This window comes from Cricetulus griseus, chromosome 2 (assembly GCF_003668045.3).
Source record: "Cricetulus griseus strain 17A/GY chromosome 2, alternate assembly CriGri-PICRH-1.0, whole genome shotgun sequence".
Lineage (NCBI taxonomy): Eukaryota > Metazoa > Chordata > Mammalia > Rodentia > Cricetidae > Cricetulus > Cricetulus griseus.
In genome coordinates, this window is record NC_048595.1 from 185,977,976 (window position 1) to 186,004,392 (window position 26,417).

The window sequence follows — 26,417 nt, forward strand, 5'->3', positions numbered from 1 at the left end:
GGATTAAAGCACATTCAAGGTCTCTAAAATACAAAGTTCTTTCACAACCCAGTTAGGATTCGTGGGCCTGGGTGGGGAGGCACAGAACTTCCTGGCAGACTTTTAAAATCAACAATGAAGAACCTATAAAACCCAAGGAGGGCTTAACAACCATTGCTAGACCTCCACAGGAGGAAGGCGCTAGCCTCCACCCATTTTGATGTTGCAGAGGCCTCCTGACACATGACCCTAGGCAGTGCCTTGGAAGCATTTCTTGCTATTAGAAACAAAGTAAGAGTTAAATATGGTTCTAATATTTTTTACATCTTCATCCCTTTTAAGTTTATGTATCCTGTCAAATGATTCTACAGGGAAAAGAAACTCCTCAGTCAGTAACTCAGTGTAAAAGGATCCCTGGATCAGAAAGCAAGGAACCAGGAAGGAAATCCATTCTGCTTACACGGTAGTTGCTTCTAATTGCCCTTTTAAGCCTCTGTTTGCTAGGCACAGGGCTCACTCTCAGGTACGAAAATCTTGTTGAGGAAACAGAATGGGAGAAAACTGGAAACAATTGCCTGAGAAATATCCTTCAGACCAAATTTCCAGCTCTAGTGTGAAGCCACCTGACAAGAGTGTGACATGGTTCCCCTAACAGCAGGGATGAACCTGGCTGCCTCTACACAGAGCTGGCCTTCCACAGTTCTCCTGTTGTCATCTCCCCACCTTCCTTGCCTCCCCACTGAAGCGCTCTCCTTTTTGAAGGAATTCACTCTTGAAACACTCGGTGCTGGGAAAAGGGCTTTACTTGGCAGCTCTAGGTTTACAAGATCGCTGGTGAACAATCAGTCTGTCTGGCAGGAAGGTCCGCCCACAAACGTCGCAGGGAACCAATTGGCTCTGGGCACTCGTCCAAGCAGCTTCATTTAAGGCGTCAAGATCATAGAACCCCTTGGCTGCAAAAAAGGAAGGGAAGGAGGGAAATATTTTTTAAAAAGGAAAGGTAAAATGTGTTCATTTCCATTCTAGGGAAGCATGTTCTACTATTTATGGAAAACAGTCACAGGAAATAACTCTCTGGACTGGCGATTTCAGGCAAATCATGTGACTTTGGCAGAAATTAATAAATAGTAAATAAATATTGTTGAACATTTTTGAAAGGGCTGAATGGAGTTAGCTACAAACTGGAGGCTTTTTATGCTTTGGATATTATAAAGGGAAAGACATAGTTTCTTGTTATGATATGCATTCTTCACTAATTATTAACATCTTTGCTTACACACTGTTATCTTGCAAATATAACTTTTGGCTTTCTTTCTGTTGGTTCTAAATATAAGCTTACAACAGGAAAAAGAACGTGTGCTTGTATTTTCCTCTTATGCAATCCTTCCCTGGAATGTTTCAGAGACCTAAACTGACAACTGAAAGTGAATTTAAGATGAATTATACCTTAAAAAACATCATCTCTTCATGATTATAAACTCAGATGTTCTTTAACTAATTAACGTGAAGAATGCAAACAAGTTGAGGAGAAGTGTCCTTAGGAAAACAGAGAGCTGAGAAATGTGTAGTCTTCTCTGGCGGGGCATGGGAGAGAAAAAGCATATGGCTTTATTTTAGAGGAACAATGTGGGGTTTAACTTTAATAAGCCTTATTTAAATAGACTGAGTTTAGTACACTAAATTGACTATGTCCTAGAGTCTCTCAAAATAGGCCCCTCAAATGTGGCCAGGCACTCAAAATGTATCTGTTTTTATCACTGGCCAGCATATGTTACTTCATTAAGCACTAGGCTATGTTCATTCGATTTCTATCTTAATGGTTCACACAACCATAACAAACCTTTAGATTCTTAGCATGCCTTCTTTTAATGGAGATTTCAACCCTGTGCAGCCTGGTATATCTCCTTTAGATAAAGCAAATATCACTATTATACAGATTATGGATATATGTTTAAAGATTTGCTTTTGCTTTTAATTGTGTGTGTGTACGTGTGTGTCTGTCTGTCTGTGTCTGTGTCTCTGTGTGGGTATATACATGTGATTGCAGGTGCCTACGGGTGTCAGACATGCTGAAAGCCCTGTAGCTGGAGTTACAGGCAGTTGTGGGCTGTTAGACACAAGTGCAGGGAAGTGAACTCGGGTCCTCTGCAAGAGCAGTATGTGTACTTAATGGCTAAGCCATCTTTCCTGCACACAAAATGTGTGTTGTGAGTGCTTTGAAAGGTCTGTAGAGAAAAGGATAGCACTGACATTTTCATTGCAATGTTTCTGCATAGGTCTTTGAATGTGGATCCAGGAAGTGTTGTTTGAACTCAGTACCTGCACTGAGTGTGTGCGAGGGGGATCCTTTACCTAGAGGAGGAGGACACCATCAAAGATTAACAGTAGCATGAAGCCAAGAGGAAAACTGTAGTCAAGTGAAATAAAGGATCTACTTTTTCTCCGTCAACAGTGGCAAACAGTGAGACATCCCCTTTTCAGGGATTTTTCAAGCTATTCTCATGTCTAGCCATATGATAATAAATATCAAGCAGAAAAAATGATACAGAGCATTGGAAACAATTATTTTGGGTACCACATGATAAATTCTAGGAAAACAGTAAGGTATGTAGTCTCTCTAGAGAAAAATACTGTGATTTCAATGGGGTGGATACTTTTTTTTTTCCTTTTTAAAGAGTTTTATGTGTATGGGTATTGTGCCTGCTTATGTGTATATGTACCATGCATTTGTGATGCCTCAGGAGATCAGAAGAGGGTGTCAGAACTTATAGAACTGGAGTTTTGGATAGTTGTGAGCTGCCATGTGGATGATGGGAACAGAACCCAGGTCCTCTGCCAAGAGCAGGCAGTGGTCTTTACCTCTGAGCTGTCTCTCCAGCCCCAAGACACTCATTTTGAATTCTTTTTCAACCTCTATATAAAGTCTCTTCTTGCTAAGGGCTGGGAATAGCTGGGTTCAATAACATCAAGGACTTACTATAACAATCTAGATTTCACTCTATGGGTTGCCATATTCTTCTTGGATCTCCCCTTAAGGAGTACTGTGAACTAGCCAATGCTGAACAACCTGTGCAATAAACTGAGGAAATAAATTGAGTAAAACAGTAATGATATGAATATAATAATTGAGTCTGAGCTTGCATGGCAACTATGTAAATATTTTTACACATATAAAATAAAACACCACATATAATATCACACAGAATATATTATATAATATGCAGCATATTATAACAAATATCATGTTATATAATATAAAATACACATATAATTAATTATGTAATACATAATTATCACTATATAGTCATACATATTATATCACATAGTTATAGATATAACTGCTATATATTATTATTTATTTTTTTCTGATTTTTTAATATTTTTTATTAGTTCAAATTAGGAACAAGCTTGCTTCACATGTCAATCCCTTCTCCCTCTCTCTATATTATACTCTTATGCTCTTATGTATAATATATGTAACACATATGTGTGTGTGTGTGTGTGTGTGTGTGTGTGTGTGTTTTTCTCTCAACTCTGTTCATTCTCTGTGGAAACAGCGATCTGTGACCTTCATGTGAGACTGTACATCTCCACTTTCACTTGGGTTGTATAGCACTTTATAAATTACTGACTGAGCAGGTGGTGCACGCCTTTAATCCCAGCACTTGGGAGGCAGAGGCAGGCGGATCTCTGTGAGTTCGAGGCAGCCTGGTCTCCAGAGCGAGTGCCAGGATAGGCTCCAAAGCTACACAGAGAAACCTTGTCTCGAAAAACAAAAAAAAAAAATAAATAAATAAAAAATAAAAAATAAATTACTGACTGAAAAAAATGTCTGGATATCTGGATTTCTGGTTTTGTTTACATTTATTGGAAAATACAAATATCTCGGGCTAAGTTTCTTAATGATACCAGCAGCCAGATCAGGGCACCTTCCATTTTTGTTCACAGAGGAAACATTCTCTTCAGTTTTGTCACCTGACTAGCAGACCCTTTGATCATGCGTTTGAGTTTGGTACTCTTGCTCCATGAAGAAATCAAGACACATTTATAAATGAAAACAAGACTGTGAATATTCTCCAACATCTTTAAGCTTCATGTTATTTTAAACATTATGTGTGATAATATATAAAAATCATTTTAGGAAACTATGTAAATTCCCACGGGTCCCTCTCACAGGGTATTGCCAGGACCTATTATCTTTATGTCTCAGCATCTGAAGACAAGACTGTAAAGACATTTCAGACTGTCTTTTAAAAATCCAATTTTACTTCCTTTGGGACATTAAGTGCTGCTGGTTTCAGATGGCAGAATTAGTAAGAAAGAAAGTTAATTTTCTGAAGTTTTTTTTTTTGGGGGGGGGTGAGGTAAGAACTTACCAGTAATGGTTCTAACTTCTGGTTTTTTTGGTTCTGGTCTCCTTAGTTCTCTAGGCAACAAACTGTTCTGATTATGCCATTTTTTCAGACATTGTGGCTCATGGATGCTAATAGATTTGGTCCCATATTCACGGCCACAGATGTAACAAACAATTGTTGGTGGACGCCTTATCATTGTCGGCTGAAAATAATATAAACCCATTAGATAAAGGATAGGTGTGGACATTTTATTTGAAAATTAATATTTTTAAATCCAGTTAGCAGGGCTAGAGAGATAGCTTAGTGATTAAGACTACTTGGTGCTCTTGCAGAGGAGCTTAATTCAGTTTCCAGAAAGTCACCACAGCCTATAACTCCAGTGGATCCAACAGCTCCTGGTCCACAGGCATCTGAAGGCATGTACACAGGCACAGACAGACAGACAGACACACAGACACACAGACAGACAGACACAAGCACACACACACACACACACACACACACACACACACACACACACACACACACACACACGAAATAGAATTCTCACCATTCTGGTGAATTTAACTTCTTTAACAATAAAGAGCATGAGTGGATATGAGCTTAGAAGGGAATAAAAAAGAGCCATCCAGAATTCTTCATATTCTGTTGTCGAAATGTATTTTCATTCTAAGGTTGATTTTCTAACCCTTACATCTGAGTTATAATGCTGGGAGATGCAGCAGGCAGTGAGGCTAGAATTCTCTCAGTAACATCAAGACTTAATGTGCCAACATAACTGAGAATGAAAGTGTCATAGGAGGGCAGGTGACTTGGCCCTGTCCATTCTCTCACATCAGTGTCTTTCTACTGCAAGTACCTTCACTTCTGTTTCTGAGTCTGGAGTAAAATCCACTACAGGCAAAACCACTGATCAAGTTGGTAGATACATACCCAACTTCTTCACAGTGAGTTTTATTGACAACTTGATTGGATTTGGAATCACCCAGGAGATACAGCTCTAAGTATGTTTTTTGAGGGAGTTTCCACCGAGGAGTGAAGTTTACTTTAAATGTGGGTTGTATCTGGCATCCCATATGACACCATAAGGATTCTCATAGTGGGAGGTGAGAGGAATCAATGAGGACAAGGGTTTTCCACCTGAGTTAGATCCCCAGAACCCATGCATTGAAAGGAGCGGATCAATTCCTTCAAGCTGTCCTCTGACCCTCCTATGCACATTGTCACACACACACACACACACACACACACACACACACACACACACACAAATAAATGCTAAATAAGTGAGTAGATAAATCTGTAGATGATGGGGCATAGAGCTGCAGTGATTGGTGTTTGCCCTGCTTGTTTTAGTGCTTCTTTAGCTCAGGCTCCACTTGTTAATCCAGTTTTTTTCTTTTGGAATGGGAATGCATATTCTGTCACTGTATATTAGAAATTTGTGGCTTTTTTATTTTACAATGACTCACAAGTAAGAGATTATTGAGTCTCTGATAGACTTTGAACTTGGCTTTTGAATGGAGTTGAGAGTGCTATGACTATTTTTTTTATTCATTTTACATACCAACCACAGTTCCCCCTGCTTCCCCTCCTCCCTCTCTCCCCCACCTTTCCCCAACTCATCCCATCCACTACTCAGAAAGGGTGAGGCCTCCCATGAAGAATCAACCAAGTCTGTCATCTTCAATTGAGGCAGAACAAAGGCCCCACCCATGAAGGTTCAGCAAGTCATCCCACCATAAGGGATGGGCTTCAAAAAGCCAGTTCATGAAAGTGCTGTTACTCTTTATGGACTCTTTATTATAGGAAAAGTACCTTTGAGGTCAGGGGTAGAACGGTATAGCTTGAAAGTACAGGTTGACAAAGGGTGATGTGGTGGTTGATCTTCATTGTCAACTTTACTAGATTTGGAATCACCTAGGAGATACACCCCTGGGTGTGTCAATAAAGAAGTTTCCTGCTTTTGCTGTGGTGAATGTACCTGTAAATCTTAGTCAGAATCAACCCGCCATTAAATTGCTTCTTGTCAGGTATCTGATCACAACAATTGGAAGAGTAGCTAATACAGATGAGAGTTGGTGGATAAATACTTCACTAAGGCTGTATTAGTGGAAAACTGTGTATACAGTTTTCCAGAAGTCCTTAGTAAAATTGTGCCATATCTATTGCATAATATACAGGCTTCCCTCTTTTCAATTTATTTCCTTTCCTGGATTCTCCACAGATTAAAAAAAAAAATGAGGCCAGAAAATAATGACCTGGCATTTTTAAAAATAATAATAGAAAACAAAACCAATTATCCTACTACAAGACAATGCCAATTCAGAATTTCAGTCCAGTAAAAATAGTCTTCAAAACTTAAGATGAAATAAAGGTGTCTTTGGCCATGGGAACAGTTAAAGAATTCATTACTGATAGACTTTTGAGTCAAAAATTCTAAGAGAAGTTTTAAATGACAAAAGGAAATAACAGCAAATAATCTAGTTCTGTAAGAAACAATGGGGGAATACTATAAAACACAAATATGTCAATAACATAAGCTTTGAAATATTCATATCTTTGCCATATACAGAATATTAAGTCTCTTAGATAATGGGGTATTTGAGGCAAAAATATCCAAGACAAAGTTTATTGTATATATGTATAAAACAAAGTCTTCAAGAACACAGCAAAGCTCAAAATGAGATAATTATTAATTTAATTATATTTTTCTTGTAATAGTTTTTGAATATGAATATTATGAGTCAAAGGTGTTTACTTTAACATATATAATAGGCATTAGTGCATACAGATATACAAGGGGAGAAACTAAAAATCAATAGGTAAATGGCCAACCAAATCCCAAATATGATAAATTAACTCATCTCCAAAGAAGGAAGTGTAATAAAAGAGAAATGAAAATATCAACTTACCAAAACCTGGTAAGTAATAGCATTAAAACAGGAAGACAGGTAGAAATAAGGTCAAATATGTCAATAATTGGCCAGGAGCAGGACTCTTACTACTGCTTGCCCTGCTGCTTCTTGCAGTATACCTCAATAAGCTTGTTTTTTTTTTTTCCCCAAAAAGAAATCAGTAATTGCAGTAAATTTAAATAGACTAAACAACACAATTAAAAGACATGTTGCTGGGTACAGTGGCTTATACCCAAACTTAGTTGATATGATGCTGAAGTAGGAGGATTGCTATGAGTTCAAGGCCAGCCCAAGACATGTGAGTTCCAGTCCAGCCTGGGCTAAAGAGCTAGACTCTGTCTCAAAAGTCAGAAGAACAAAAATCAAAAATAATAAAAGTAAAAGAGAACACAATGTTCAAGCCAGATAAAAAGATGAAATCCAACTTCATGTTTTTATTATGAGAAACACATTTTATGAACACAAACATTCAAATAGCTTTCAAGGGAAAGAATGGGGGGAAATTCAGAGAAAGCTGATGTGTCTTATGTTCAGCAGAAGAAGCTTGAGTCAGATAGGTAAGAAACTGCGGGGCCATGGAGAGCCAGGAAAGCTGTGCTGGGATTTTACTGTGCTCGGGGTCATTCAGCAGGGACTAAACCATAATTGTGCATCAGGGGGATATTAGCATGGTGGTTTGTGGCTACCAGGCCAATATGACTATGAGATCCAACAAGTGACTGCTCTGCATATGAGGGAATAATGGGACCAGAAATGGCAATATTTTATTCTACAAGATGACAGCCAGGGACAGAAAGGGAGAAATGAGAAAAAGCAAACTTAAGAAAGAGGAAAACATGGATTGTGTTCTATTCCCGAGGATATTGACATATTCATAGAATTTAGCCTCAGAAAATCCAGCCAAAACAGGAAATGTAGGCCTGCAATTCAGCATTAATAGTCTTTGGAACGATTCATGGAGGAAAGGATATTTTAAATAGGAAAATTCCCGATAAAGGGATTATAGAGAGTATGGAGAAGAAGTACAAGTAAAAGGCCCATAATAGGAATATTGAAAACTGGAAACTATAGGTAAAAATAAATAGAGAGAAAGGTTCAAATTTTCAGTTTGGGAAATGAGGCATACAGAGAAAAGCTCCATCCAGAATTTTGGAAATACTCCTTCCTGACTTCCAGCAAGGTGGAGTCATCACTCTGTAAAATGTTTAAAAAGAAACAGAAGGCAAGAAAAAGATGTCAGATTCACTACTAGGTCATATGTCAGTGATGGGTGTGTGTTCATCCCTGCTGGTGCAGGACAGGTAAAGAAAAGACTAAACAGTTTCGATTCCTGTATTAGCTAACCACATAAACCTCAATTGTTATATATTCAAAATTGTTGCTAGGAAAACGGGAGTTCTTTCAAAAACCTGAAGAACAGAAATAAGAGCTGGGTAGAGTCCAGAAAAGCTTGTTTATATGACAGGATTATACAACAGGGTCTTCCTCCACAGGCAGAGAAATGGGATCAAGCATGGATTGAAGACATTGAGCTGAGAGAAAAAGGAAGAAAGAAGAAATAGATGAAAGTTACATAAAGGTGGTCGAAGGAAAGTCAGGGTTGACTTTCCTACTCACTAAGACAAGCTTTGTCTCCTAGGTAACATGATCTTCAGGGGATGAAGAGATTCAGATTCTGGGAAATCAAGTATTAAAATGATAGGACTGGGTACTTTGGGAATGTGACAGCAATTCAGTTAGGAAAACTACTCACCAATTGAAGCAAAAATGACCTAATTAGAGTTGCAAGAGATACCAGCAGCATTAAAGGTCCCCTTTCTTATATGTTTTTTAGTGGGACTGGAAGGCATGAAGACAAATTAAGTGGGTGGTATTTTATCCTTTCGGGAAATAAAACATGGTAAAATATGTATATTTTATAATCATCCTGCCTTTTACCACAGCTATTGGTCAGTCTCCCGAAATAAAGAAAATACAAAACAAGATCACAATAAAAAGCAAAACAAAAAATAAACCACCATTGCAATTTCTGATTACCAGAAGCAAAATAGATCCTAGAAGACTAAACAGAAAATTAAGAAGCCAAGTAAAACTGAAACTAGAGTGCCTTCCTGAAATGTGTATTTTATTTGAGGTATAGTATTTTTATTGAGTACTAAACGATACCAACAAAGTGTGTTTATCAGAATAACCAGGTACTTGTTTGTCATGTTTTTATGCATGCAGAGTCATATAGCCCATCAAAAGTGACTTGAGAAGCAGGGAATTCAAGACATACAGAGAGAGTATAAAGCATACGCTATAATTTTTCAAGACACCTCAATGTTCCCTGTCCTTTCTTTTTGTGTTTATTCATTTGGAAGGTTAATTAAATACAGGTTTTTCAGTTGAAAAAGTTGAAGTTGTTCATTTTTACTTTGAGAAGAATGCATTTATTAAGACTCCATATGGAATCAGGATTACAAGCCAAACCCAGCATTTAACCAAGCATAACAAGCAAAATAAATGGCATGGTTCCCAAAGGAAGATATTCACATCAAATTGTCTTAAAAGTTTCCTCTGCCAGGGAACGTTGTGAGCAAATAGGCCGACCCAGGGGCCTAAAAACACTCTACAAACAACTGCAAAGGAGGTGGGACATTACTTTTGTGAGAGCTTCCCCTATGCTCTGTATTTGGGGTTGAACTTCAGTTGCCCTGAAGCATACCCTATATTCTCATGTTTGAGCATCTTCCTGCTAAGCCAAACTATAGGGAGGTGTAGGCAACCCAGCTGTGGCTGAGAAGAAAATGCTCCCAGGTGGGTCTGAACAGTGATAAGACTACTTGATGTTATTTTTCATTAACTTCACTATTGTTAGTCGGAAATTTCATTGAGCAATCTGTGGCTTGTGGTCAAGGCCATTACCCTAATCACCAGAGTTTTAGTAGCTGAGTTCTTTCTCCAGTGTTTGCAGGCAGAAAGGGCTTTGTGGGGGTTGGAGAGTGTGAACAGGAAAGGAAGACACTACCCACAGAGCCAGCAGAGTGCCCTCTCTTGTGTAATGTTTACAGCATTGAATGACATGACACAACAGAGCAGGACAGGGGCTGTGGAAACTCATCGCTAGAGGTTATAGGAGGACAGCAAGCCCTGTCCATGTGGAGCTTGCCAGGGCCAGCCTGCTGCTCTATGTGAAATCAAAGGAAAGCAAAAACCCACAAGTCTGAACTCCGTAGACAGCAAAGGATTAGATTTAGTTTTCCTGTCAACATTTCAGATAGTCTTTGTAGTAGAACTGCCTTTTAAAAGTTAAGTCTCCAGTTCCACATGGGTACTATTTAGGTGTGAAGCACTTCATGAGAATAAGAAATATTTGCTATGTGGGTGTGTTTATAGGTTCATTATAGTTCTGCTCTGGTCCTTTCAGGTGGCATAGAGACGATTCAAGCTGAATACAGACAGATGCTTAGGGAAAGATTTTATGTGTGTTTTTTTTAACTTGAATCCACTAACTTTTCATGTGTTTTCAATCACTTTATTGGCCACTGGTGGAATTCTAATATTACTTTCCATGCAGCATCTTTTCTTTTTGTTCATGCTTTTCTTTTTTTGTTTTGTTTTGCTTTGTTTTGTTTCCTCTGTTGAGAACACCTGGTCTTCAATGGGTTGGGCCAAATCTGGTTAAGACAGAAGGCAAGTGAACATTTGGAGATTTCTCACTCAATCAGTGTAGATATAACTTGCCACCCATCTGTTAATTTTTACAATGAAACTTAATAGTTCTGGTAGCACAATGAAGATAAGAGGGCAAAAATAAGGCCAGGAAAGAAAACTGGCTTGATGGTAAAGCTTAAGGGAATCATTGGTAGAAGGGGAATAAATGTGGTCATTTCAGAATAAATGTGGAGAGATGCTTTCAACATCTATTTATGGCCTCTTGGCATGGTTCAAAAATACAAAGGAAATGTGTAACTTAATAGCCAAGACCGTCTAAAAGATGAAGACAGTGGTACGACGGAAAAAGGTAAGAGCAGTGGAAAAAGGTAAGAGCAGCATTACATGAATCTCAATGAAAGAAGCACTGAAAAATCAAAATAGTAGTTTTCCTAAAGAGCAAAGTCATTCCACCCGTTAAATTATTAAACCAGCTTCATGGTGACACCAAGTGAACTTCTACAGTGGGAAAGGACAGGGGGCAGTATTACAGGATGTTTAAGAGAACTCGACTCAAACATGTAGCTTTAAAATGTTATTTGTGTGTGTGTGCGTGCGTGTGTGCGTGTGTGCGATGTGTGCGTGTGTGTGTGTGTGTGTGTGTGTGTGTGTGTGTGTGTGTGTGTGTGTGTGTGATACTCCTGGGACTTGTGAGTTTGTACTGTGTGTGTGTGCCATGTCAGGGCATGTGGAGGTCAAACGAAAACTTATGGAAGTCGATTCTCTTCCTCCTTCATGTGGGTCCCAGAGCCTGAACTCAGGTTGTCAGGCTGTAAGCACCTTTTACCTGCCAAGCTCTGTCAGTAGGCCTAGATTTATTACTTGTCATTTAAGCATTTTGTCTGTTCTTTATAAGGAGAGCATTTTAGTGAGACTTGTGCCCAAGAAACCACATCACAGTGTGAATTATATTCTTACCACTAAGTCTATATTCAAATTAAATAAAGTACCTGATTTTTCCCAATGTAATTTATGTTATTTGGAAATATTCCTAAAACAGAGAGCTTTTCCATCCTTATCTAACATCCTAGTATCAAAATAACCCTATTCTGTGTTCACTTGAGGTCACTCATTAGCTTAAAAGTCAGAGAACCACCCAAGCGACCCAGAAATGAAAAAACATCCTAAAAGAGAAGTAGAACATTGGCTAACATCACAACTCCCAGCAAGATAGCAAAAGACATGCCTACTTTTCGATATTAGCCAACCATGTGGTTGCAATCATTGATCTGGAAAGACACAAGTTGAACCATTTAAATTCAAAACAGTGGTCACTGTGAAAGAGATAGACATGACATTCCTTACCCTGTCTCAAAACTGTATTGAAAGCTGTCCCCCTATATCTGTGTGTATTTTATCTCTCAGATGGAGCATGGCTAGTAGCAGACCCAGCTAGTCCACAACTATCTGGGTTTAATCAACTATTTCTCAATTTCACAAAAGCCAGTAAGCCAATGGTATTCTAAATATTGATGGTGCCAATGTATTTTGAGCAAAAACAAAGCAGAGGCATATGCTGGAAGTACAGCTGTGCCTGATTCAGATGAGACCTTCACCGAAGGACATACAAGGAGGAAGAAAAGGCTGGACATCTCTCAGTGACTCAATGGCAATGTAAATACTGTTGCTATGGAAGTCACTGTTGCTGTATGCTGGGCCCTGCACAGGGAACAGAACCAAGAACTGGCCCTAAGCAGTGGGAATAACCACACTTAATTCACTTTTCTTGGGAAATATTCTTTAGCTCTATCTACGAGCAAGTATCAGGCTGGTGGATCCCCATTCGCCATGTCTAGCTATTAACAGATGAAACTATTCAAGAAACAGGAAGGGAAACTAAGAGGGGCTTCTGCTGAGTAGAGACAGTTTTTCTTGATTTCTCTGCCCACTGATATGTGTGAGCTCAGACTATTTTGGGAACTAGTTTTCAGGCCAGGAACCTTTCTAGACTGCTAAATTTTGGGGACCCTGAAAACATTTGAAGTGTGACTAAGCATCCTACTTCTCAATTCCTTGGTCTCATTAGAACAACAATTTGCTTTATGCCTAATGTCTAAGACATGAGATCTTGCTTTAGCATGTCAGTGGCTAAGAAAACGTTGTTACTTGTCCAGGGAATCTGCTTTTTACCTGGATTCTCCTGAAAGTCACCAATTCAAAAGACTAAATCTCTGGTAGTGAAATTAAAAAACAAACAAACAGCAACAAGCCCCCTAAAATTATGTATGGGTGTAATAGTGGTGTGAATGTAATGGGGTAGACCAAATACTTTTTTATTGAATTTAATGCCTGCTCCACTGGAGGAAACTTGTGCCTGGTAGTATAAATCTGGCCAATAATCCATGATGGAGGGCTCATAGGTCTTAAGGTTGAAGCCACTAATATTATTTTACTAAGTATATTTAGTATCAAACTGCCCTCTAAATACATATCTCAATATTCATAAATTAGTAAAGTCTGAATCACTGGATTGTCTATTCTAAATAGGACATGAAACATGATCTCAGTGACAGCAGAATGTGATGGAAGTTTTGAGGCTATCCTTGGGCACAAGGAACTGCTACATTAAGGGGCAAATTCAGTAACAAATTTGAAAACCATGACTTGGTTGTGCACCTGGGATCCTAATTCAAGTCTACCTGGGTCCACCACCTGTGGTCAATGGACTGCCATGCCCTGTCACTAAGTCAGCCATTGGCTTTGAGAGAAACCAGCGAAGCACCCAGTTCTGCCCCTGCTCTGCTTTCACAACTACCTTGAAAAGTCACCATGTTTACAAAACTTCCAAGTTCTTATACTAGCTCAAGGTGTAGCCTGCTTCCTCCTAGACTATAGTTAGATCAGCCTCAGGGTACTGGCCCCATAGAAACCCTTTTTTGAGCAGTTGCTTTGTGATGAAAGGAGGCTGCTTTTATCTTTTCCTTTAAATGATTTTGCTTCTTTTCAAAATGCAGCCTTCTCTGAGGCACAGGGTTTCACCCTCAAGACACTTTCTTCCTTCTTCCATTGCAATAGAGAAAGTTTCTATCCCAATCAGTGTAAGTTGGCTGGAATTATAAACCTGCACCACCATGTATGGCTCTTTTTTCTCTTAAATACAGGTTTTAGAATCAACATAGGCTCTCATGCTTGCAAGGCAAGCACTTTGAACCTGAGCTATCTCCCCAGTAAATGAATAGTTTCATGATTAAACATTTTCTTTTTTTCCTTTTCTTATGTGAGATTTAAAAAAAAAACCTTCGCCAGTGGTTGGTAGTTTAGAGGACATTAGTTTTCTGAACAAATCCTTACCAAAAATGACTTTCTTAGAATAAAATTGGTAGAGGATTGGCACAAGAATAGACAGATAGACCAATGGAATCGCATTGAAGACCCAGATATTAATCCACTCACTTATGAACACCTTATTTTTGACAAAGGTGCTAAATCCATACAATGGAAAAAAGATAGCATCTTCAACAAATGGTGCTGGCACAATTGGATTCGGACATGCAGAAAATTGCAGATTGATCCATACCTGTCACCATGCACGAAACTTAAGTGCAAATGGATCAAAGATCTCTCCATAAATCCAGCCACACTGAATCTTCTAGAAGAGAAAGTGGGAACAACCCTTGAACAAATTGGCACAGGAGAACGATTCCTGAACATCACGCCAGAAGCACAGACACTGAGGTCTGCAATCAATAAATGGGACCTCCTGAAACTGAGAAGCTTCTGTAAGGCAAAGGACACAGTCAGTAAGACAAAACGACCACCCACAGAATGGGAAAAGATCTTCACCAGCCCCACATCTGACAGAGGACTGATTTCCAAAATATACAAGGAGCTCAAGAAGCTAGCCACCAAAACACCATACAATGAAATTAAAAAGTGGGGTGCAGAACTAAACAGAGATTTTTCAACAGAGGAATCTGAAATGGCTGAAAGACACTTAAGAAAGTGCTCAAAATCCTTGGCCATCAGAGAAATGCAACTCAAAACAACTCTGAGATACCACCTCACACCTGTCAGAATGGCTAAAATCAAAAATACCAATGACAACCTATGCTGGAGAGGTTGCGGAGAAGAAGGAACACTCCTCCATTGCTGGTGGGAGTGTGAACTTGTAAGACCACTTTGGAAATCAGTATGGCGGTTGCTCAGAAAAATGGGAATCAATCTACCTCAAGATCCAGCCATTCCTCTCTTGGGTATATACCCAAATACTGCATGTCCATACAACAAGGACATATGTTCAACCATGTTCATAGCAGCATTGTTTGTAATAGCCAGAACCTGGAAGCAACCTAGATGCCCCTCAACTGAAAAATGGAAAGAGAAAATGTGGTACATTTATACAATGGAGTATTACTCAGCAGAAAAATGCAATGGAATCTTGAAATTCGCAGGCAAATGGATGGAACTAGAAGAAACCATCCTGAGTGAGGTAACCCAATCACAAAAAGACAAACATGGTATGTACTCACTCATATATGATTTTTAGACATAGAGCAAAGGTTTACCAGCCTATAATCCTCTTCCCCAAAGAAACTAGAAATCATGAATGACTCTAAGGGATAAATGGACCCCAGGAATGGGAAGTGGCATGAACTCCCGAGCTAATTGAGAGCATGAGGGTAGGGGAGTGGGTGCTGCCACAATAAGAGCACAAGAAGAAGAGGAGAGGAGAAGAAATGGAGGAGCAGATATATTGAGTTGGGGGAAGAATAGAGGAGAGAGAGCAGGATGAGAGATACCATATCAGAGGGAGCCACTATAGGTCCGAGAAGAGATCTGGAACTAGAAAGATCTCCAGAGACCTATAAGGATGACACGATCTGACAGTCCGGGCAGTGGAGGAGAGGATGGCCTAGAAGCCCCTCCCCTAGAATGAGAGTGATGACTACTCTCTATGCTATCCTAGAGTCCTCATCCAGTGGCTGATGGAAGCAGAGACAGACATACACAGAATTACACTAAGCTGAATTCTGGAACCTAGTTGAAGAGAGGGAGGAATGAAGGGGTCTGTACCAGGTTGGAGAAACCCACATAAACAGTTGGCCTGAAAAAGGGAAAGCATATCGACCCCAGACGTTCTTTGGGAGGCCAGTATGGGACTAATCCAGCCCCCTGATCATGGATGTCATCAGGGAGGCCCCTGCACTCCTGGGAGCCTCCGGAGGTGGACTGGCTTTTTGCCCTGGTGTATGTGGGGGACTTCGAGAGCCCATCCCACTTGAAGGGATGCACTCTGTCTCTGAACACATGGGGAGGGACCCAGGCCCAGCACAGGAAGATTTGGTGGACTTGGTGGAGCCCCGGTTGGGGGCCCTACCCTGCCTGGGGAGTGGTGGGTGGATGGGGTTGGGGGCCCTACCCTGCCTGGGGAGTGGTGGGTGGATGGGGTGGGGGGTAGGTTGGAGGTGGGGGAGAAGGAATGGGGGTAAGGGGAGGGAGAGGGAGAGGGAGAGGGGAATTACATGTGAAACAAGCCTGTTCCCTAACTTGAATTAATAATAATAAAAAGAGAGGAAAAAAAAAGAATAAAATTGGTAGAGGATGTCCAGGTGCTTGGTTCCTGAGCTCATCAGTTGGACAACAGTTCTCACTCTCATGGTCAGTTAGCTTCTAGGTCACAGAGTGAAATCAAGCAAGAAAGACTGAGGGAAACCCATGAGCAAGACAGCCAATCAACTTACCCAGTGACCACTGTGGGAGCAAAGAAAAGTATAGATGGTGCCACCTGAATTTAGGGCAGGAAGCTGTTTTCCATGATGAATTTGCTATGGTTTAGATGTAAAAGTTCCCATAGGAGTATGCTCAGAAATAGATTTTCATGTTTAAAAGGCTATTGTGTCAGATAAGCCGGAAATAATTTTAAGAGGCTAGCTGCTTTAAAATTTTTCCCATCCTGTGGGTGACTTGTCCTTTATTTTCCTCCATCTTGAAGTTAGGAGCAATGCATTTATGCTTTTGCATTCTCTGATTAAAGTTAGTTGGGGATATGTATGTTCCTTGGAGACTATAAGGGTGGGATCGTTGCATCAGAGGCAGGTAACTGGACATGAATATTAGAAACATTGAATTCCTGTATTAGGCCCTTGACAACTTGTATGTCATATATAAAATAACACAGTACAGGTAAAGGCTATAAAAGCATACAAGAAGTGAAGCAAAGTGCTGCCATACAACATAAATGGCAATCAAGATATGCAGGCTCAATAAATTCCTTTTGGTGCTCTCTACCCAATCCTAAGGCAGGATTCAAGCCTATACTGATCAGTGACATACCTGTTCGTGGAGGAGGACTCCTGGCAGGGTATGCTGAACAACATTTGATGTGGTTTTAAAAACACCTGTGGGGAAGAATTTAGAGCTGATGCTGGAATTTGGATTTGTGGGAATCATGCTCCAAATCATTAAGAGTCATTAGTGTATATTACTAGCAAATATAGATGTACTCGTTTGGAGTCAGAAGCAAGGGAATGGGATAATGGGATGAATTAGGCTTATGAAGACATATAAAATTGACTAACATTTCAATTACATTTATTTATTGTGTTTTATTTATCATATATTTATGAATAGGAAGTCAACTTGCAAGAGTGGATTCTGTTTTTACCAATTGGGTCTCAAAGATACTGCTCCAGCTGCCGGACATCTTTACTGACTGAGCCAACTCAACAGCCCCAAACAGACACCTTTTGAATAATATAGCCAGCATAAAGTTTTATTGATTTTATGATTAGATATTATTTGGCTTGTGAACATGTGACCCTATCCTCTCACAGAAACAGCAAATAATTAGCATTTGTTCTTCTAAAGAAGCAACAAGCAAAATACAGGTGCCCCCAGTGCAACCTGGAAGGAGTATCAGTTTCTATCAGTCTTGCTAACTTCTTGTACAATCTGAGGCAGACTTATTTTTTTAAGTTACATGTTATTACCATTTGTATAGGTAGGTGTTATCCTTTAAATTTTATATGAGAAGCTTATATTTGCTGTTAAAAATGTATAAACTTTCCCAGTACCCGGAGATTTCACCACCCCACATCCATCCACAGGTTCACCTGGCCTTCAGAGCTGATAGTGTAGAAAAGAGTCAGGACTGTTACCTTATTGTTGCTCTTTGCACACCTGACAGCCATGGGATCCTGGGAGGCTGCCCTGATATTCAGGCATGGTTGGCCCCAAGGAGAGATGATTAGATGTCATGTGGAGTTGGTCATTAAGTAGCCCAGCTGCCAGCATCATCAAAGGACACTTTATGAGGTAAGGCTGTCTTTCATGACATCAGGACTACTGAGTAGGTGAGTTAGGGTCACTGCAGATGATTGTGAGAACCATCGGCAACTTAATGTGTTTTCTACCATTTCCAAATGTCCCAGGTCACTTTTGGATTTAGCAATGATAGAAGTGAGAGGTTCTAAGAGCCTTGGTCTTGACTTCAGGAACTCGCTTTAACAGAAGGCTAGAGGAGATCAAGTACTAAGAAGCCTCTGAAAGCCCGCCTTTCTTCTCTTTCTTGTGGGCTTGAAAAGCATGCTAAGCTTGCCTGATATTTAATTGAGAAAACATATACGCAGATTGCAGCCCCTCCACCTTCCAATTGCCCATGGATAAACTTGCTTTTTTCTGCATCCAACATCCTCTTGGAATAAGGAAGCATGCCTCTTATGGAGTCCTCTTTCTACGCTCTCTGCTGCCTGTTTCCTCTGCCCCATCTTTATCTTCTCCTGTCACCTCAGTCTGCTCCCCCTCTCCGCCAAATTATTTTGTTCATTCAAATTTATTATCAAAGCTTTTTCTGTTGTTTAAAGAAACCTCTGCTCTAACCTATCCACTGTTTCTTCCTTAGGCCAGAGAGCTAAATTTCTCAAAAGGTAACCATACTCCACAACTCCAACCAAATATGCTCTTTCCCAGGTCCATAGTTAAGTTTATATGGCCAAATTAAGTTACTTTTGAGCCCTGATTCTACTTTTCTTTTTCTCATGCTGTGTGTTGTCCCTAGTCTACTGACAGCTTCTCAGATATCACCTTCTAAAGCAAGCACACTCTCTAGGCATTGCTGGTTTGTCATATCTTTGGATATTCATTCTCTCCTTCAGGGGCCAGCTTCAGTCTGATTTACCTTTTCTTTTTTAGATTTATTTATCTTTATTTCATGTGTATGGGTGTTTTGCCTGCATATACGCCTGTGTGTACTTGGTATCCCCAGAGGCTAAAAGAGGGCATCAGATCCCTCGGAACTGGAGCTATAGATGGTTGTGGATCTTAGAAACTGAACTCTGTTCCATTTGTGCTGGAGCAATAAATGTTCTAAACCATGAGCCATCTCTCCAGACCCTCAGGCTGTTTTTCTAATCCTATACTCACTTAGATTTCTGTATTTGTTAATAACCAACAAATAGACAGCCCAGGCCTGTCCTCTCTTCTCAGTCCCAAACTCATATAGCCCAGCTCAAATTACTTAAATAACTCACTAGCATTTTGATTTGGCATTTCCAAAATAAAACTACTGATCCTAACTGCCTATATAGCCTTCCTTCCCCTCCTAGAAAATGGCACAACTAACACTGGTGATTCCACTAGAGATCTAGGAGTTCTCCTTGGCCTCCTTCCTCAGTTTTTCATGTTTCACCTCTCACCAAGATCTTCCCATCATACTGCATCTCCAAGTCTGCAATCAGCCACTGAATTACTGGCATAGTTAAACATGTGGAGTACTGCTCTGTGGAGGGCAGCTTGAGGGATCACTGCTGCCCTGATACCACCACTATAGCTTCTTCTTGTGCTCCATCAACTCCTGTTAGGTGCCAGCTACATGTAGACTCTTCAGTTCCACTGTTAGGTCAGAATGCAGTCTCCCCTTGCAGCCATGCCCTCATTCCATACCTGCTCAGTTAATGCTGGTATTAGCTGAAGTTTCTCCTTTGAGGTTTTCTCTAACCAAGGTCCTAAATGTTGCCTCCCACCACAAACCATTGTGCTATCAAAATTTGATACTATATGATCATATTTTAAATTTTGCTATCATTTCCTCCTAGGACCAAGAGCTGGGTCTATAGTTTTTTTTCCTTCTTTTTTTTTTTTTTTGAATAAGTATGTACTTAGTGCTTAGGGCAATGTCTAATGATGAATACTGGTAAGTCAGCAGAACTTCTTTCCTCTTTGTCTTACCTAATGCTAAAGCTTTGCAGGGTAACTACGTTCCCACCTTGCCATACTTGGTATGGAAACCACAGGTACTCCACTATTAAGTTCCTCCACCCCTCTGGACCCTTACTAATATCACAGAGGCATTAAAAGATGTGCTCACTTAGATTTAGAACTGGCTCTAGCACCCACTTTTAAACCTGCTGCCTAACTCTGGGCAATGGCTTGACCTCAAACTTCCCACCAGAAAAACAGAGAAAATTTAAAGCAGATTGTACATACAAAATGCTGATTCTCTCTCTCTCTCTCTCTCTCTCTCTCTCTCTCTCTCTCTCTCTCTCTCTCTCTCTCTCTCTCTCACACACAACACACACACACACACACACACACACCACACACACACCACCACCACCACCACCACCACCACCACCACCTCCAACAACAACAACAGTTTGAGTGATAGTGTTCCTTCTAAAAGTCAGGCTGAACTGTTATTCTCAGTAGAACATATTGACGTTCAGTTTATGGGAGGTGATTGAACCGTGTGGACTCCACATTTGTGAATAAGATTAACACCTTTATAAAAGTGTTCACAGTTGAAGTGATTGCTTCCTTGCGTTTCCATCATTTTCCTGTTGAAGAAGACAAGCATTGCTCACTCCAGAGGAGCAGCATACAACACCATCTAGGACATCGAGAACATTCCTCCTAGGCAATGTTGCAGCTGGCACCTTGATTTTGAACTGTCTTGCCTGTAGAATATGAGGATCAAGTGTTCTTCATAAGTCACTCTGTCTCAGGCAATTGTGACAGTAGCATGGATGAGTACATAAAAATACTGAACATAAATAGTTCACATTTTTTCATTCCTGTCCCTAACCTCCCATATCTTTCTATTCAACAGGTAAGAAGATGGGACAATATCTGTTCTGCTATCCTTTGTGTGACAGTCCCATCAGACATTTTGCTTTCATGGAATGAGATATTTCTCCCAGAAAACAGTACCTCTAACTTCAAATCTAATATATCCATAGTACCAAATAATTGGAGTTTGTTGTTGTATTATCATGGTACCTTCTCAAATTTTTGGAAGTTAAAAAAAGAGGGGCTGGAAGAGCTAGAAAGATGCCTCAGTGGTTAAAGTTGTTTGTTGTTCTTGCAGACAACTAAGATTCGATTCCCAGGACCTGTGTGATGGCTCACAACCATCTGTAACTTCAGTTCCTGGGGATCTGATACTCTCTTTTGACCTCTGAGGGAACCAGGTATGCATGTGGTACATATACCTGCATAAAAGAAAAACACTCACACACATAAAAATAAAAAAGAGGAGGAGGGGCTGGAGAAATGGCTCTGCAATTAGTAGTACTAATTGTAGAGGGCCCAAGTTCAGATGCCTGTGCCCACGGGAGATAGCTTACAACCACCTGTAACTTCAGCTGCAGGGAGGGCTGAACACTTTTGGCTTCCTAGGGCACCTTCACTTGGGTACATGTATGTATACATAGACATACATCCATCCACATATGCATAATCAAAAATAATTAAAATAAATCTCTCTTTAAAGGAGAAAGAAAGGCAGTAACATATTTGATAGTGTAGAAGACATTAAAGGAAAACAGCAGATGGCAGCACCAGATGCTAGTGACATGTCTGAGGAACTTCCAGTTGCAACTTGAGCCCTGGTAATGCCAAAGGTACTCAGAGCCACATTCAGAGAGACAGTTTTTTTTATAGAAAAGATAGTGTCCCTTAATAAAAATAATGCCTGCTTTGCAACATAAGGCAGGGTTTTTAGGAGCACTTCATGTGTTATCAGCCAGATCCTAAGACAGTAAACCTCTAGCCTTCTCTATTGAAGGTCCTTGGACAAAGACTGTACTTGGCTTTATAACTGTGTCTTTAATTATCATCCTGTACTTCAAGTGACTGAAGGAGGGCTGAAGCTAAAGACTGTAACAATCAGCTTCTAAAAAGATCCAAAATGTTAACATTTATTCCTTCTGTTTTAAAATAAGGAATAACAATGACCTCTATCATATTCTTGAGCAGGTATCATAGAAAATCACTTACAAAATGAATATAGGAATATTCCATTAAGCAAACACAATATGAAAATCAGAACAATAATCTGTATCTTTCCACACTGTGCATCAAAATGTCATATGAAGTTATTAACAATATAAAACCAGGTATAGCTCATCCTTTCTGTTCTTTCAGAGGGAGGAAATTCCTCAATGGTCATTGCTACAACATAGAACCAGACAACCACCCCAGGGCAATCACACTTTCCATCATTCCACACCAGGGTTTTATTTCCCTTAAACAGTGCTAAAGCACTTCACAACTTTTCATGAGATCACAAAGAATATAAATTTGGCTCTGAATTTCAGATCCTAAGCAGCAAGGGAATTCCAGTTCATATAAGGACAAAGCAAGATGCCCGCTTAGATCTCCCAGGAGATCTTAGATATCTCTCTGGCATGTATTTTTGTTCTCTTTGACTGAAAGCAAACAACAGTGGCTGCATCCTAAGAGAAGACAGAGTCAGTTTACAGTAGAGGAACGTTCTGAGCAACACTGCATTTGGCCAGCAAAAGTCACTGTCACCCAGTTGGAGCAAATTTTATTCCCAGTACTATGACTGTTATTATGAGCATATTTTTCCTCTCTGGAATTCAGGTTGAGCCCCTTGAGAATATCAGGCAAGATGGTTGATGCTAGTCCAAAATCAGATGAAGAATTCCGAGGTAAAACTGTTCTGGTCAACAAGAGAAAAAGATGAAGCAGGCATCCAAATTGTCAAAAGCAATACACATGCACTTCAGTTTGCCACAGTCAGCCATCACAGGCAGATACAAATCCAGAATCTAATAACATCTAGATCAATCTCTATGAAGAACAAGTGACTCATTACATGAAATTATACTTGGTGTAAAGAAGATAAAATCTTAATAGATGGGATCAAGAAAGCAAGGCACACTAGGCAAGAAAGGCTTTCCTCTGAATATGCCTTGAAAACAATGTCAGAGCATACAGACAACACCCATCAATTCCCAAAGATCTTAGAATTTAGTTAAGTCTAAAATGTGCTCCATTTAAATTAACCCAAGCTCGATTTAAATCCAACTATGAACCCTTTGTTAGATGACCTTTGTCTTCACTGAGACCTATATGGTTCCTAAATATGCTTACTGTCTTACTGACACATGGCAAGGAGAGGCCTTTGGAGCTTTGGGTGCACACTGATATCATCTAGTTCTCCAGGACTTCCCTGGACTCTCACATACACAAAGGCATCATGGAGAAGCCACCAGTTGCTTCAGCTGACATTTTCTTCTTCAAAGAACTGGGTGAGTGAGGAAGGTGTTTCTCTGTGGCACCATGGGCTCAGTCTGTCCAGCTGTGACTGGGATAGTATGCTGTCTTAGGCCTGTTGGCTTCAGTCTTAGAGCACAGAGTGTGTGTTACAACCATAAGCACAAGAATCCAAACCATACCCCTCCCTAGCTCTAGATCTGTGATGAGAATGTTCAAAGTAAATGTATGCAATCAAGAAGCAGGCACTGGGACGATTAAAACACAGATTCTTTTACTTTCTGACTCCAGACCCCACACATACTGGAAGAAAAGCAACAGGCAGAAGATGGAAAAAACAGATCGAGTTTATGAGAACAGCTTGGAGCCCCTGCCACACTTAAGCATTTGGGTTTTCATCAGGCAAAGAATCTAGCCATTTGGAGTTTCTTTCTCTTCAATAGTCCCTGGAAAACCTGTCCAGAATGCTAGTCTGACTTTTCTACTCTAGGATCACTGTCATGGAATCTTCAAAAACCAGGAAGTCTGTGATTTTTAGTCATGGAAATTAGGAACAAGACTAGATGATCCTCAAAGTAATATAAAATAAAGGCAGGAGAAATTAATCACAATAAAAGATGTGCCACTATCGATCCAGTTCAATAACAGTTTGAATAACATTTGTTTCCTTAACTTAAAAACATTAGCTAAAGGCTGCTGTCAAGAGACTGTGATTAGGGGGTTGGAACATTCTTGGAATTCAAATAGCCATGAGAAAAGACTACCTCCTGTTTCTTACAGTTGGACATGTAAGATGTGACAGACCAGTGTCCCAAATTAATGGTAGGACAAAGAGCACGTACCATGTTCTAGAATCAATTAGCCACCTTCACAAGCATCCCCACTCAATCGTGCTGCCGATGAGACCACAAGTAAAATGCCAATAACTTTCACTCTATTGGCTGATGATACCTGAGTTCATTCTTGTTTAGGATGAGTGAAGCTGGGAGGACCTGATCCTATGAACAGTTTCCACAAAGGGTACAGAACAACCCAGGACTAAGCACTCCCCAGAACCATGCATGCGTAGCTAGTCGTTTCAGAATCTGCGCTGGGGTTAATCTCCCCCCATAATAATGTATGCATTCAACAAAATCACACTGCATCTGAAGAGCACACAGACTTAGCGAGTACCCCAGTGTTTAATTATTGCTAAAGTCATTTGGGGTTTTTGACACAGATTCTATTTTAGTAAAATAAACTCAGCATAACCGACCTTGCCAAAGCTGAATTCCTAAGGTAGATGACTAAAATAAACCAGCAATAAATATTGGCTGTTGGAATGGGAATCATATCTCTGTAATGTAGACATAGCATTAATGACTCATTTTAAGTAACAGTCTCTCCTGGGGATTATTGGGATGAGGGATCAGAGAGAGAAAAAAATGTCCATCATTTTTAGGCCATAGGACTGGAGAGGATTATGAACCAGCCAGGCAAGTGTGCTGTTAGGCTTACTTTGCCAAAAGAGACACAGCCCCTGGAGTCCAAAAGGAGATCCACTTGGAAAGACTGCCTTGAGACACAAGTAAGGCTTTGAGAGAAACCATCCTTAGGGCTGAGGTGGCTGGTTCTGGGAACAATTCTCTCATCCCATTGGAGATGCAATGTGTTCCCAGTCCACCTACTTTATCTTACATGACACCAGTTACCTTGTCCTCATTGGGTGCTGCCATGTTCCTTTGTTGCTTGGAATTGGTGGGTACATTTGGGCCGCCTTTCCTTTCTAAGTTCGAACCCAGAATTTTTGGACCACTCGGTTGAGGTTTACAACTTCTCTGGTGTACAGGTAAGCGATCCGGGCCAAAGGTCCGGCCACAGTTCTGGCAAGGCACAAGCGCAGCTTGGCTTGCCCCTTCTTGACCGGGATGTCCAGTTGGAAGGGCTTGGGGCTTCTGGGGCAGTGGCTGACGCAGCCCTTTCGGGAGCCGGTCATTCTCAATTTTCCACTTTTCCAAGCATTTGGGCTCATGGATAGGAAGGGACAGTGTGCCAAATTCCCTACCACAAATATAACAGATGAGAGTCCTTGGTCTGGCTGGGACACCACTAGAAGCTTTCTTGAGACCAGTAGGAACATCAGGGCCATCTGTGCCCAGTGTTCTGTGATGCTCACCCTTTGGCTTGCAGCTTCTCTGGTGAACCAGGAGACGATCTGGCAAGAACGTGCGGCCACAGTTGTCACAGGGGAGCAGCTGAGCCTGTGCGCTCTGAAATGCCTCCTCGTTGGCTGCCTGAAGGCTATAGGAGCCGCTGCCACTGATGGGCTGTGGTTTGGAGGGTTCTGGCCTCCTCAGGTGCTTGGGTAGTTTGCTGTTCTCAATGCGCCACTTCTCCAAGCACTGGGGCTCGTGAATGGCAAGTGACTGGGACCCATATTCTCGGCCACAGATGTAGCATATCCGGAATGCCGGCCTGCGGCATGGGATCACAGGAGGGCTAAGCTGGCTTTCTGACATAGTTCTTCTTGAACGTTTTGATAGTATCACTGTTCCCGGTCTCCTTTTCTGAGTGTTGGTCTTTATGTTTTCAGTGAGATCACCGTACTGTGTTTCTGGCAGAGTGGTCGAGTGGGAGTCACTAGGCAGGGCAGCCTGATGGATAAGGAAAGTGGGCTCTTTGGAGCGGTGGAAAGTTCGTTGTGATTGGGTGGGAATCCCCTCCTTTCCTCTTTCCATGAACACAGGAGGCTTTCTCTAGTGCTTGCTGGAGTTTCACGCCACACTAGCTCTAGGCTGCTGTCTATACTGATGGTTCATGACTCTGGCTGTCTTGGGCTTCCACATCGTTGCCAGTACTTGGGTCAGTGACTCAGAGCTTGCAGGACAGTGTCTAGGATGTTGGAAAGTTCCCATTAAGCCTCAGATGTCTCTAAGATCTGTAAGGAGTAGGGGACATAAGTCAAAAAATTACTACACAGGTTCTCTCTCCTCTCTCCTCCTCTTCCTCTGTCTGTCTCTGTCTGTCTTTC

General features: G+C 40.7%; 2 protein-coding genes across 2 annotated transcripts; both read right to left on the minus strand.

Annotated features, from left to right (window-relative positions):
* Positions 1–780: 780 nt before the first annotated feature.
* LOC118237728 (zinc finger protein 474) lies at positions 781–4,530 on the minus strand. Its single transcript, XM_035439148.1, has 2 exons — positions 4,356–4,530; positions 781–932 (listed from the first exon to the last, which is right to left on the minus strand). Exons 1-2 carry the CDS (start codon positions 4,528–4,530, stop codon positions 781–783), a joined length of 327 nt encoding a protein of 108 aa, XP_035295039.1.
* A 20,550-nt stretch (positions 4,531–25,080) lies between these two features.
* Positions 25,081–26,170, minus strand: LOC100765181 (zinc finger protein 474). The gene has a single exon (XM_035439038.1). The coding sequence runs from the start codon at positions 26,122–26,124 to the stop codon at positions 25,081–25,083; it is 1,044 nt and encodes a 347-aa protein (XP_035294929.1). The 5' UTR covers positions 26,125–26,170.
* Between the last annotated feature and the right edge of the window lie 247 nt (positions 26,171–26,417).